The sequence below is a fragment of the Hyperolius riggenbachi genome, chromosome 1 (genome assembly GCF_040937935.1).
Source record: "Hyperolius riggenbachi isolate aHypRig1 chromosome 1, aHypRig1.pri, whole genome shotgun sequence".
In the NCBI taxonomy this organism is placed as follows: Eukaryota; Metazoa; Chordata; class Amphibia; order Anura; family Hyperoliidae; genus Hyperolius; species Hyperolius riggenbachi.
Genome location: NC_090646.1, coordinates 909,460 through 924,135, shown reverse-complemented (window position 1 = coordinate 924,135; position 14,676 = coordinate 909,460). Strand labels below are relative to the sequence as shown.

At 50.3% G+C, this 14,676-nt stretch overlaps 1 protein-coding gene across 2 annotated transcripts; it reads left to right on the top strand.

The window, feature by feature from the left end:
* Positions 1-1,995: 1,995 nt before the first annotated feature.
* On the top strand, positions 1,996-14,031 carry LOC137562179 (probable N-acetyltransferase camello). 2 transcript variants are annotated; one of them, XM_068273513.1, is made up of 2 exons: positions 1,996-2,158; positions 11,432-14,031. In XM_068273513.1, the coding sequence occupies exon 2, from the start codon at positions 11,486-11,488 to the stop codon at positions 12,164-12,166; it is 681 nt and encodes a 226-aa protein (XP_068129614.1). In that variant the 5' UTR covers positions 1,996-2,158; positions 11,432-11,485; the 3' UTR covers positions 12,167-14,031. The 2 variants fall into 2 exon arrangements, with proteins under 2 accessions (XP_068129614.1, XP_068129620.1); XM_068273519.1 differs by lacking the exon at positions 1,996-2,158 and adding an exon at positions 2,195-2,229.
* Positions 14,032-14,676: the final 645 nt, after the last annotated feature.

The window sequence follows — 14,676 nt, the reverse complement described above, 5'->3', positions numbered from 1 at the left end:
CCAGGGAGATATTTTGGCAGAATTCCTGCTTTGGCAGACTCTGAATGTCCGACCGCAGGTCACACCAAGAAATGGATTGCATATCTGCATTCAGTAGAGATATGAGATATGAGACATGAGCGCTATTACATGAGTATTATTACAGTGTTACTTCGCACCTGTATTCCAGGTTCAGAAGGTCCAGTTTGTCTGGAACCTTACCAGAACGGGTGTCAGGCTGAGCCCACAACCTCTGCACAGATGGGCCACCTTGTAGATACCTAACCCCATATACAGTAAAACCCCAATTATGCAGCACTAGCGGGGATCAGCTGATGCCAGGTAAGTATAGTTTCTGCTTGCTTGAGACTCACTATTATATATAGGTCTAGCTAACAAACTGTACTATACTTCACACTGTATACTTACCACAAACTCTGTATTAATGCTGAAATACAGTAATTGGAAACACATGAGGAGGACAAAGGAATGTAACAGAGGTTTATTGCTGTATAAAGAGGAGTAAGAGTAGATTTATGCATCCTGCTAGGCCTGGAGATTTTTTCCTGGTTGTTTGAGAATTCTGGATAATTGAGTTCTGGATAATGGGGGTTTTATTGTTTACAAAGAAAATATGAAAGTTATGGGTTGAGGTGACTGGGAGTTCATATTTCTTCTGAAAAAGCCAACTGGGTGATCAGGATTTCTTGGAATCCTGGTAGAGTTCTAGAGATGTTAAACTTGCTGGTGTTTTTGAGGTTCTCAGACTAGTGACACAGTACTTACCATATATGATTTCTATCAACCTTGATATACGAGTTTGTCAGCAGGATGCTGTGCTTTCCTGGGTAGAGGGGTGACAGAGGGGGGCAGGGAGGGACAGAAAGGGGCAGAAAGGGACAGTCAGAGGCAGAGAGGGACTGGGAGAGACAGAGGGGTGCAGGGAGGGACAGAGGGGGCAGAAAGGGACAGCCAGAGGCAAAAAGAGGCAGAGAGGGACTGGGAGAGACAGAGGGGTGCAGGGAGGGACAGAGGGGGCAGAAAGGGACAGCCAGAGGCAAAAAGAGGCAGAGAGGGACTGGGAGGGACAGAGGGGGGCAGAAAGAGGCAGAGGGGGCAGAAAGGAACAGCCAGAGGCAAAAAGGGACAGAGGGGGAGTGGGAGGGACAGAGGGGGGCAGAGAGAGGCAGAGGGGACTGAGAGGGACAGGCAGAGGCAGAGAGGGACATGGGGGACTGGGAGGGACAGGCAGAGGCAGAGAGGGACAGGGGGGGGGGGGGACTGGGAGGGGCAGAGGGGACAGAGAGGGACAGGCAGAGGCAGAGAGGGACAGAGGGGGACTGGGAGGGACAGGCAAAGGCAGAGAGGGACAGGGGGGGGGGGGGGGGACTGGGAGGGGCAGAGAGAGGCACAGGGGACAGAGAGGGACAGGCAGAGGCAGAGAGGGACAGAGGGGGACTGGGAGGGACAGAGGGGGGCAGAGAGAGGACAGAAAGGGACAGGCAGAGAGGGACATAGGGGGACTGGGAGGGACAGGCAGAGAGGGACAGGCAGAGGCAGAGAGGGACAGAGGGGGACTGGGAGGGACAGAGGGGAGCAGAGAGAGGAAGAGGGGACAGAAAGGGACAGGCAGAGAGGGACATAGGGGGACTGGGAGGGACAGGCAGAGGCAGAGAGGGACAGAGGGGGACTGGGAGGGACAGAGGGGGGCAGAGAGGGACAGAGGGGGACTGGGAGGGACAGAGGGGGGCAGAGAGGGACAGAGGGGGACTGGGAGGGACAGAGGGGGCAGAGAGAGGCAGAGGGGACAGAAGGGGACAGGGAGGGATGAGAAAAGAACAGGGAGGAAGAGAGAGTCAGAGAGAGGGATGGGGATTTGATTCACAGACAGGAAGTGTTCCTCCATAGGAAGGGATGTATGGAACGTATGAAGCGTGGAATGTATAGGCAGAGGGCGTGGCCAGCAGCAGGAACTGTGCAGACTGTACAGACGTGTCAGCGGGGATGTCACATGCGGAAGCTGCTGGTCACACTTTCCTGTGGGAATCTCTCTGATACTGGGACTCTCTATATATATATCATCAGTAACCGGCATGTCACCATACAGGAGGCTGCGGACATTCCATACATCGCCGAACAGCCGGGAGACGCCGTGACTGTCCTCCAGGACTGCATGCAGGTGACCAGCCACAGCATTACACCCACCTGCCCAATACTGTCACCCAGCCAGGCCAGGACTCCACCACACCTGTATGCATGCTCTGCTGTCCAGCACCAAGTATTATTATTATTATTATTATGTATTTATATAGCACTGACATCTTCTGCAGCACATTACAGAGTACATAGTCATGTCACTGACTGTCCTCAGAGGAGCTCACACTCTAATCCTACCATAGTCATAGTGTAATGTCCTTCCATATTATTATTATGTATTTATATAGCACTGACATCTCCTGCAGCACATTACAGAGTACATAGTCATGTCACTGACTGTCCTCAGAGGAGCTCACACTCTAATCCTGCCATAGTCCTAGTCTAATGTCCTACCATATTATTATTATGTATTTATATAGCACTGACATCTTCTGCAGCACATTACAGAGTACATAGTCATGTCACTGACTGTCCTCAGAGGAGCTCACAATCTAATCCTACCATAGTCATAGTGTAATGTCCTACCATATTATTATTATGTATTTATATAGCACTGACCTCTTCTGCAGCACATTACACAGTACATAGTCATGTCACTGACTGTCCTCAGAGCAGCTCACACTCTAATCCTACCATAGTCATAGTCTAATGTCCTACCATATTATTATTATTATGTATTTATATAGCACTGACATCTCCTGCAGCACATTACAGAGTACATAGTCATGTCACTGACTGTCCTCAGAGGAGCTCACAATCTAATCCTACCATAGTCATAGTCTAATGTCCTACCATATTATTATTATGTATTTATATAGCACTGACATCTTCTGCAGCACTGTACAGAGTACATAGTCATGTCACTGACTGTCCTCAGAGGAGCTCACACTCTAATCCTACCATAGTCATAGTCTAATGTCCTACCATATTATTATTATGTATTTATATAGCACTGTAATGTGCTGCAGAAGATGTCAGTGCTATATAAATACATAATAATAATATGGTAGGACATTAGACTATGACTATGGTAGGATTAGATTGTGAGCTCCTCTGAGGACAGTCAGTGACATGACTATGTACTCTGTAATGTGCTGCAGAAGATGTCAGAGTACATAGTCATGTCACTGACTGTCCTCAGAGGAGCTCACAATCTAATCCTACCATAGTCATAGTCTAATGTCCTACCATATTATTATTATGTATTTATATAGCACTGACATCTTCTGCAGCACATTACAGAGTACATAGTCATGTCACTGACTGTCCTCAGAGGAGCTCACAATCTAATCCTACCATAGTCATAGTCTAATGTCTTACCATATTATTATTATGTATTTATATAGCACTGACATCTTCTGCAGCACTGTACAGAGTACATAGTCATGTCACTGACTGTCCGCAGAGGAGCTCACACTCTAATCCTACCATAGTCATAGTCTAATGTCCTACCATATTATTATTATGTACTTCTATAGCACTGACATCTTCTGCAGCATTTTACAGAGTACATACAGGGGCGTAGCAATAGGGGGTGCAAAGGTAGCTACCGCATCGGGGCCCTTGGGCCATTCCCCATCCCCCTCTTGCACCTCTGACACTGTAGTTGCCATTGGCAGGTTTTGGTGTGCCGTCTCAATTGTTATGTATAGAGTGCTGGGGGGGGGAGACTCCTCACACAGCACAGCAATCTGCTTTTCCCCAATGATGCTCCCCTGCCTCCCCCTCCTCACTCACTGTCAGACTCCTCACACAGCACAACAATCTGCTTTTCCCCAATGATGTTCCCCTGCCTCCCCCCTCTTCACTCACTGTCAGACTCCTCACACAGCACAGCAAGCTGATTTCCCCCAATGCTGCTCTCCTGTCTCCGCCCCTCACTCACTGTCAGACTCCTCACACAGCACAACAAGCTGCTTTTCCCCAATGATGCTCTCCTGCATTCCCCCTCTTCACTCACTGTCAGACTCATCACACAGCACAGCAAGCTGCTTTTCCCCAATGCTGCTCTCCTGTCTCCCCATCCTCATTCACTGACAGACTCCTCACACAGCACAACAAGCTGCTTTTCTCCAATGCTGCTCTCCTGCCCCCCCCCATCCCCCTCCTCACTCACTGTCAGACTCCTCACACAGCACAACAAGCAGCTTTCCCCCAATGCTGCTCTCCTGCCTCCCCCCTCTTGACTCACTGTCAGACTCCTCACACAGCACAAAGAGCTGCTTTTCCCCAATGCTGCTCTCCTGCCTCCCCCTCCTCACTCACTCACTGTCAGACTCCTCACACAGCATAACAAGCTGCTTTTCCCCAATGCTGCTCTCCTGCCTCCCCCCTCCTCACTCACTGTCAGACTCCTCACACAGCACAACAAGCTGCTTTTCCCCAATGCTGCTCTCCTGCCTCCCTCCTCCCCACTCACTGTCAGACTCCTCACACAGCACAACAAGCTGCTTTTCCCCCAATGATGCTCTCCTGCCTCCCCCCCTCCTCACTCACTGTCAGACCTCTCACACAGCACAACAAGCTGCTTTTCCCCAATGATGCTCTCCTGCCTCCCCCCTCCTCACTCACTGTCAGACTCCTCACACAGCACAACAAGCTGCTTTTCCCCAATGATGCTCTCCTGCCTCCCTCCTCCTCACTCACTGTCAGACTCCTCACACAGCACAACAAGCTGCTTTTCCCCCAATGATGCTCTCCTGCCTCCCCCCCTCCTCACTCACTGTCAGACCTCTCACACAGCACAACAAGCTGCTTTTCCCCAATGATGCTCTCCAGCCTCCTCCCTCCTCACTCACTGTCAGACCTCTCACACAGCACAACAAGCTGCTTTTCCCCAATGATGCTCTCCAGCCTCCTTCCTCCTCACTCACTGTCAGACTCCTCACACAGCACAACAAGCTGCTTTTCCCCCAATGATGCTCTCCTGCCTCCCCCCCTCCTCACTCACTGTCAGACTCCTCACACAGCACAACAAGCTGCTTTTCCCCAATGATACTCTCCTGTCTCCCCCCTCCTCACTCACTGTCAGACTCCTCACACAACACAACAAGCTGCTTTTCCCCAATGATGCTCTCCAGCCTCCTCCCTCCTCACTCACTGTCAGACCTCTCACACAGCACAACAAGCTGCTTTTCCCCAATGATGCTCTCCAGCCTCCTTCCTCCTCACTCACTGTCAGACTCCTCACACAGCACAACAAGCTGCTTTTCCCCCAATGATGCTCTCCTGCCTCCCCCCTCCTCACTCACTGTCAGACTCCTCACACAGCACAACAAGCTGCTTTTCCTCAATGATGCTCTCCTGCCTCCCCCCTCCTCACTCACTGTCAGACTCCTCACACAGCACAACAAGCTGCTTTTCCCCAATGATGCTCTCCTGCCTGCCTCCCTCCTCACTCACTGTCAGACTCCTCACACAGCACAACAAGCTGCTTTTCCCCCAATGATGCTCTCCTGCCTCCCCCCCTCCTCACTCACTGTCAGACTCCTCACACAGCACAACAAGCTGCTTTTCCCCAATGATACTCTCCTGTCTCCCCCCTCCTCACTCACTGTCAGACTCCTCACACAACACAACAAGCTGCTTTTCCCCAATGCTGCTCTTCTGCCTCCCCCCTCCTCACTCACTGTCAGACTCCTCACACAGCACAACAAGCTGCTTTTCCCCAATGATGCTCTCCAGCCTCCTTCCTCCTCACTCACTGTCAGACTCCTCACATAGCACAACAAGCTGCTTTCCCCAATAATACTCTCCTGCCTCTCCCCTCCTCACTCACTGTCACTCCTCACACAGCACAACAATCTGCTTTTCCCCAATGATGCTCTCCTGCCTCCCCCCTCCTCACTCACTGTCAGACTCCTCACACAGCACAACAAGCTGCTTTTCCCCAATGATGCTCTCCTGCCTCCTCCCTCCTCACTCACTGTCACACTCCTCACACAGCACAACAAGCTGCCTTTCCCCAATGATGCTCTCCTGCCTCCCCCCTCCTTACTCACTTTCAGACTCCTCACACAGCACAACAAGCTGCTTTTCTCCAATGATGCTCTCCTGCCTCCCTCCTCCTCACTCACTGTCAGACTCCTCACACAGCAGAAGAAGCTGCTTTTCCCCAATGATACTCGCCTGCCTCCCTCCTCCTCACTCACTGTCAGACTCCTCACACAGCACAACAAGCTGCTTTTCCCCCAATGATGCTCTCCTGCCTCCCCCCCTCCTCACTCACTGTCAGACCTCTCACACAGCACAACAAGCTGCTTTTCCCCAATGATGCTCTCCGGCCTCCCCCCTCCTCACTCACTGTCAGACTCCTCACACAGCACAACAAGCTGCTTTTCCCCAATGATGCTCTCCAGCCTCCTTCCTCCTCACTCACTGTCAGACTCCTCACATAGCACAACCAGCTGCTTTCCCCAATAATACTCCCCTGCCTCTCCCCTCCTCACTCACTGTCACTCCTCACACAGCACAACAAGCTGCTTTTCCCCAATGATGCTCTCCTGCCTCCCCCTCCTCACTCACTGTCAGACTCCTCACACAGCAAAACAAGCTGCTTTTCCCCAATGATGCTCTCCTGCCTCCTCCCTCCTCACTCACTGTCAGACTCCTCACACAGCACAACAAGCTGCTTTTCCCCAATGATACTCGCCTGCCTCCCCCATCCTTACTCACTGTCAGACTCCTCACACAGCACAACAAGCTGCTTTTCTCCAATGATGCTCTCCTGCCCCCCCCCCCCCCCTCCTCACTCACTGTCAGACTCCTCACACAGCACAACAAGCTGCTTTTCCCCAATGATGCTCTCCAGCCTCCTTCCTCCTCACTCACTGTCAGACTCCTCACATAGCACAACAAGCTGCTTTCCCCAATAATACTCCCCTGCCTCTCCCCTCCTCACTCACTGTCACTCCTCACACAGCACAACAAGCTGCTTTTCCCCAATGATGCTCTCCTGCCTCCCCCCTCCTCACTCACTGTCAGACTCCTCACACAGCAAAACAAGCTGCTTTTCCCCAATGATGCTCTCCTGCCTCCTCCCTCCTCACTCACTGTCAGACTCCTCACACAGCACAATAAGCTGCTTTTCCCCAATGATACTCGCCTGCCTCCCCCATCCTTACTCACTGTGAGACTCCTCACACAGCACAACAAGCTGCTTTTCTCCAATAATGCTCTCCTGCCCCCCCCCCCCCTCCTCACTCACTGTCAGACTCCTCACACAGCACAACAAGCTGCTTTTCCCCAATGCTGCTCTCCTGCCTCCCTCCTCCTCACTCACAGTCAGACTCCTCACACAGCACAACAAGCTGCTTTTCCCCAATGATGCTCTCCTGCCTCCTCCCTTCTCACTCACTGTCAGACACCTCACACAGCAGAACAAGCTGCTTTTCCCCAATGATACTCGCCTGCCTCCCCCATCCTTACTCACTGTCAGACTCCTCACACAGCACAACAAGCTGCTTTTCTCCAATGATGTTCTCCTGCCTCCCCTCCCTCCTCACTCACTGTCAGACTCCTCACACAGCACAACAAGCTGCTTTTCCCCAATGATGCTCTCCTGCCTCCCCCCTCCTCACTCACTGTCAGACCTCTCACACAGCACAACAAGCTGCTTTTCCTCAATGATGCTCTCCTGCCTCCCCCCTCCTCACTTACTATCAGACTCCTCACACAGCACAACAAGCTGCTTTTCCCCAATGCTGCTCGCCTGCCTCCCCCCTCCTCACTCACTGTCAGACTCCTCACACAGCACAACAAGCTGCTTTTCCTCAATGATGCTCTCCTGCCTCCCCCCTCCTCACTTACTATCAGACTCCTCACACAGCACAACAAGCTGCTTTTCCCCAATGCTGCTCTCCTGCCCCCCCTCCCCCCTCCTCACTCACTGTCAGACTCCTCACACAGCACAACAAGCTTCTTTTCCCCAATGCAGCTCTCCTGCCTCCCCCCTCCTCACTCACTGTCAGACTCATCACACAGCACAACAAGCTGCTTTCCCCAATGATGACCTCTTCACCTTGCCCTCCTCTCGCTTCTCCTCCTACTCTGACTGCATGCTGTGAGTGTAAACACAGTACAAATACAGGTATGCCACCCCTGTAACCTGATGCAAATGTTTCACCTTGCCTCATGAGAGAACTGGCCCTGATCTGGTGGCAGTTTTGGTGGTGGACGTCGGTCGGCGTGGGCAATAAGCTGCTATGCGTGTGATCTGGTCAGGATTATATCTTTCACCACTTTGGGGTACAGCAGCTCTCCTGTAGGGTTACCCCTCAATCCCCCACAAACCACTGAGTCTTGGACTGTACATGACCCGGCTATAGATTCTCCTTGCTTAAAGTGGATCGGAGATAATCTTTTACTCATTGCATAATTGTGTTCCTTACATATAGTTTATAGGGCATTCCTCAAGCCAAATACTTTTTTGTTTTGTTTTAATACTTGAATTCCCTATAAACTAAACAAGCCTCACCCACAGCTCCTCCAGTGCCTTGGCACTGTAGTGAGGGCTTATAAGAGCTCAGTCTGGGCAGGAGGAGGTTATCAGCCATTGATTTCAGAGGCAGAGGGGAGGAGGGAGGAGGAGAGGGGAGTGAATTTACACACAGGCAAGCTGATAGCATCTCCAGCCCTCAGCCTGTGACAATGTGACAAACAGAATATGGCAACAAGGTTCACAGACAGCAAACTGTCAGGGCCCTGGTCATGACATCACACTGTGGGAGGAGTTTCACCACAATATCAGCCACATAGACCCCCCCCCCCCCCCTCATGATCTATTGGAGAAAAGATAAAGATTTCTCGTGGGAAAGGGGGTACCAGCTACTGATTGGGATGAAGTTCAATCTTGAGTTAAAGGACAAATGAAGTGAGAGGTATATGGAGGCTGCCATATTTATTTCATTTTAATCAATACCAGTTGCCTGGCTGTCTGGCTGATCTATTTTGCTGCAGTAGTGTCTGAATCACACACCAGAAACAAGCCTGCAGCTAGTCTTGTCAGATCTGACAATAATGTCACCTGATCTGCTGCATACTTGTTCAGGGGCTGTGGCTAAAAGTATTAGAGGCAGAGGATCAGCAGGACAGCCAGGCAACTGGTATTGCTTGCAATGAAATAAATATGTCAGCCTCCATATACCTCTCTCTTCAGTTGTCCTTTAACCTCCTCCAGGAACCCCCCGATCCCCGCCGATACCCCCGCTAATACAGTACCCTCCCCCCCCCGGGACCAGCGATCGCGCAGCCTCCCTGCACAGCTCCGGTCTCTCTATGGGGAGGATCGGGTTTGCGCATGACATCATGTGCGATCCTCCCCATACAGAAGACCGGAGCTGTACGGCTGTACGGGGAGGCTGCGCCGATCGCTGGATCCAGGCTGGGTAATCTATATATTGGGGGAGTGGCGGCGATCGGGGGGTGCCGGAGACTTCTTCTAGCTAGCCTAGTGCTAGCTATAGGGGTTTAAAGAGACACTGAAGCGAAAAAAAAATTATGATATAATGAATTGGTTGTGCAATACGGATAATTACTAGAATTTTAGTAGCAAAGAAAATATTCTAATATTATTAATACTAGACTCATGTCTCTGCTGCTAATGTTTTATTTCTTAGCTGTACTACACATACAAATCATTATATCATGATATCATTTTTTTTTCACTTCAGTGTCTCTTTAAGCCTTTGGATCTCTGGGGGGGACTGGGGACACAAACTGGCAAATCGCTCAGGAGGTTAAAGTTCCTCTTCAAAGAACTGCTTGTTCACTTGCAGTTATAAGCTTGCCCAGCCAGCTGCCATTGTGGTGAAATACTTCATGCCAGTCGCTTGTCCTGGCCGTGGCTATAATGCTCTGACTGGTGGATATCAGGAAGACGTTGTGCTGGACACACATGTACAGATGTTAATCCGATCATCTCAAAGTATCAATTTTAAAACAACTATTTTTGAATCCATTATTATAAAACTTTCATTCCAAAGTTCGCAGCTGTTCCATTCCAGCCGTTGATCACACAAGATGATTGCAGCTCGTTTGTCGATAACGTCTTAGTATTCAGCGTAGATGGGATTGTATCAGGAGGACATTGTGACTGCCATCGGCTGGACCGTCACACATGAAGTGTTTGTGTCACCGTCATTAATAACCAGGAGAGGTTAGACTTTGTGACACGCCGGGACGGTGTAAAGAATCTTCTCAGCACTTCTACGGAGCAAAGTCCAGAACTTCACACAAAGAAAAAACCTCACGAGACAATTTTATTCTTCACCAACCATTCACAGCACACAAAATAATCCTTTAGTGATCAGAGAGTAGATTGAAGGGCTGAAGGTGGCCACTAACAGTCCAATTTCTAGCAAATCGTTTGAGTGATCAGAAATTCTGATTGGAGTGGTTGTAAATAATCTTCATTGATGGGCACAATCGATTAGGAACGATTCTAAAAAGTAGTTGGGTTTTCGTCTAACCAAAATTTGAATTTTCATGTTGGCTTTGATAGATAGGAAGCAAAGATTGGTTCGGTGATGGTGAAGTGAACGATTTTTCTTCCGATCAGAAATATCTGATCGCTCTAATGATTTTTCGCTACAAACTGTATCGTTAGTGGCCACCTTACCGATTAAATACAGTACTAGATTTATTGCCAGATTGACCAAAGATGCTATCCTGATCCAATTTGACCGTCTGGAGAGAGATCTGTAGTCTCTCCATACACAGCACAATCATTTCAGCATGAACTCTATTGGAAATCACCCCCCCCCCCCCCCCTCAGTGCCCAGTGGTATTGGCTCACCTGTCCAATGGCTTGAATCCTGACCCCCTGACCCCCCCACCCCCCACCTAGTGCCCAGTGTTATTGGCTCACCTCTCCACCAGCATGGATCCTGACCTTCTCCGGTGTTTGGCGCCACTGCGAGCGCCAGGAATCAGAGGATGTGCCAGTGTCACATGGAACAGGCACTTGCGGTGTCACCAGGAGTTACATTGGGGGACACCGGAGGAGGCCATGGCACCGGCATATAAGCGAGCCTTTAATATTACTGACCTTGGGGACACCGGCAGAGGGGATTCATTGGTGAACATTCCCAATCAATCCATTTACCTGAATTCAGCCAGAAATCAAGTTTGATCGGCTGCCCATGTTGCGGCACCAATTTTCTTCCGATTGGTCGATTGGTCCACAGTATCACGTAATATATGGGCACCCTTACTGGCCCTCTGACATGAAATACCCTTTAATATTGTGCATGGCTAGTCTGTGCCGGTAATAACCGTGTGTTTTGTTTGGTAACAGGTGTGGCACATTAGCTGAATAACTCTGCCTGGGTGTGGTTTATAATCTACAGAGATGACCACGTGTGATTACAGCATTCGGCTGTACAAGGACTCCGATTACCATACGGTGAGGAAACTGTTTGCAGAGGGAACCCTAGAACATACTCGTGTGGCCTTCGAACATGGACTTTCCCTGACTCGTGTCCGCCTGTTTCTGGTGGCTGTTTTCTTCGTACCCTTCATCATCACTGGATCACTCATCTCGGCCATCATAACTTTCCTCCTGATTTTCACGGCCTTGTGGTTTGGCACTAGAGACCTCTACGGTTCCTATGTCCGACACGCCCTCTCAGACGACATGTTGGATATCCAGAAATACTATCTGCAGAGAGATGGCTACTGCTTCTGGGTGGTGGAGTCAGCAGGAGAGGTGGTAGGAATGGTGGTGGCCATACCATCTTCTCACCCGGGTGGAGAGAACCATACAGAGCTGAGGAGAATGGCCGTAGCCAAGAGCCACAGAGGGAGAGGGATGGCCAAAGCTCTCTGCAGGACAGTCATAGACTTTGCCCGGGAACGGGGCTGCAGTGCCGTGTTCCTGGGGACAACGGTGGGTCATCAGGTGGCTCACAGTTTATATCAGAGGATGGGGTTCAAAGAGCAGCATTCTGAATTTCTCCAGCACCCATTGGCAAAGTTTGTCGATTTTAAATTCTTCTTCTATAAATACGACATTCCAACAGCAAAACAATAACAACATGTAAAACCGGCGTGGCCAAAGATTTAAAAGCCAGAATACTTAGCAAGAGCTCCTGATGAAATCCAGAATGTGTGGAGAATCTATGATTCCTTTACCTGATTCCAGGTCTGCTGCGTGGTCACAGGGATTTATGGCTTCCATCTTCAGCTATTCTTTACAGTTATTACACATTAGAGAAGAATTCTTTTACAGACCTCTGGAGGAGAGCTGCATGGGATGGAGCCAGAAATATTCTCTGTCCACCAGAAGAAAAGCCAGAACTTATCTGCCCAGCACACGGGGCCAACTCTGGGACTTCACCTCCATTTGGGGATCGGTCTCTAAATTCCCAGAGGACGTGAGATGAAACCCTCCCAAGAGGGAAAGAGAGCAATAAAAGTCTTAAGGTGGCCATACACTAATAGAGGTGACACCAGATAGATCCCTCTCAGATCTAATATGATCAAAGGGGGATCTGATTTTGCCCATACACTACACACAGGATTGAATTGATTTCAGCATGGAATCTACTCAAAACCTGTGGAGCCGCAGCTTGCCTCGCCATCGCCTGGCCTCCCCCCATTTGGGCTCCCCCGGCCAGCAGCAATACATCACCTGTCCGTCCGCCGCGAGTACCCGGGATCCGTGCTGTCCTCACTTCATCTCCTCTTCCCTTCTTGTCGACTAGCGGTTCATACAGTAGAGTGTTTGTGCTTGAACTTCGGCTAGTCACAGGCCGCGACAGGAAGTGAAGAGGAGACGGAGAAGGAAGTGAGACCGCATGGACCCGTGCCGGCCGTACAGGTGATGTATTGCTGCTGCTTTGCTGCGTCGGTTGTCCCCGAATCAAAATCCACTAGCGACACACTACAGACCCGCCAACGATCAAGCAAAATTTTGTGTTCTGACCGATCGACTGAATCGACCGATGTCGGATGGCAATCGGTCGATCGGTCAGCGTTTGCGTTAATGATTTCACAGTGATCAAATCTGCTGTGTATCGGTGGGAATTGGACCCAGTGTATGGGTTACTTTACAGAGATTCCAATTTTTCCTCTCTGCATTAGGGCGTGTACACATCCAATTTTGATTGACCAATCATTGACCTATTTTACCACCTTCATGTAGTATGAGAGTTTAGCTACATAATCTAGGTAGCTAGAGGTACTCTAGTATAAGCAGCCAGATGTGTCCCCCAGTGTAGTTAGCATGAAGTAGCCCCAGTATTGACTACAGCAACAGCCACCTGTCAGGTCTCCCTCAGAACCACATCGCCCTCCTACAATCCATCATGAACGCAGTAGCCAGACTCATCTATCTTCCCACCATTCTGTCTCCACGACTTCCCTACGCAAATCCCTCCACTGGCTCCCGATCTGCTTCAGAATCAGCTTCAAGATCCTATGTCTGGCCTACAGATCTATACACAAGTCCTTCCCACCTACATCTCTGACCTGGTTAGCAGATACACACCTGGCCACCCACTCCACTCCTCCACCCACCTCCTCCTATCCAGCTTCACTATCCTATGCCTGGCCTACAGATCTATACACAAGTCCTGCCCGACCTACATCTCTGACCTGGTCAGCAGATACACACCTGACTGCCCACTCCACTCCTCCAACAACCTCCTCCTATCCAGCTTCACTATACTATGTCCGGTCTACAAATCTATACACAAGGCCTGCCTGACCTACATCTCTGACCTGGTCAGCAGATACACACCTGGCTGCCCACTCCACTACTCCAACCACCTCCTCCTATCCAGCTTCACTATCCTATGCCTGGCCTACAAATCTATACACAAGTCCTGCCCGACCTACATCTCTGACCTGGTCAGCAGCTACACACCTGACTGCCCACTCCGCTCCTCCAACAACCTCCCCTATCCAGCTTCACTATCCTATGTCTGGCCTACAAATCTATACACAAGTCCTGCCCGACCTACATCTCTGACTGCCCACTCCACTCCTCCAACAACCTCCTCCTATCCATCTTCACTATCCTATGCCTGGCCTACAGATCTATACACAAGTCCTACCAGACCTGCATCTCTGACCTGGTCAGCAGATACACACCTGACTGCCCACTCCTCTCCTCCAACAACCTCCTCCTATCCAGCTTCACTATCCTATGTCTGGCCTACACATCTATACACAAGCCCTGCCAGACCTACATCTCTGATCTGGTCAGCAGATACACACCTGACTGCCCACTCCACTCCAACAACCGCCTCCTATTCAGCTTCACTATCCTATGCCTGGCCTACAGATCTATACACAAGTCCTGCCCGACCTACATCTCTGACCTGGTCAGCAGCTACACACCTGACTGCCCACTCCACTCCTCCAACAACCTCCTCCTATCCAGCTTCACTATCCTATGCCTGGCCTACAGATCTATACACAAGTCCTACCTGACCTACATCTCTGACCTGGTCAGCAGATACACACCTGACTGCCCACTCCACTCCTCCAACAACCTCCTACTATACAGCTTCACTATCCTATGCCTGGCCTACAGAT

Coding starts and splice junctions, on each gene's coding strand:
- LOC137562179 (XM_068273513.1), top strand. CDS start 11,486: ATGACCACGTGTGATTACAGCATTCGGCTGTACAAGGACTCCGATTAC.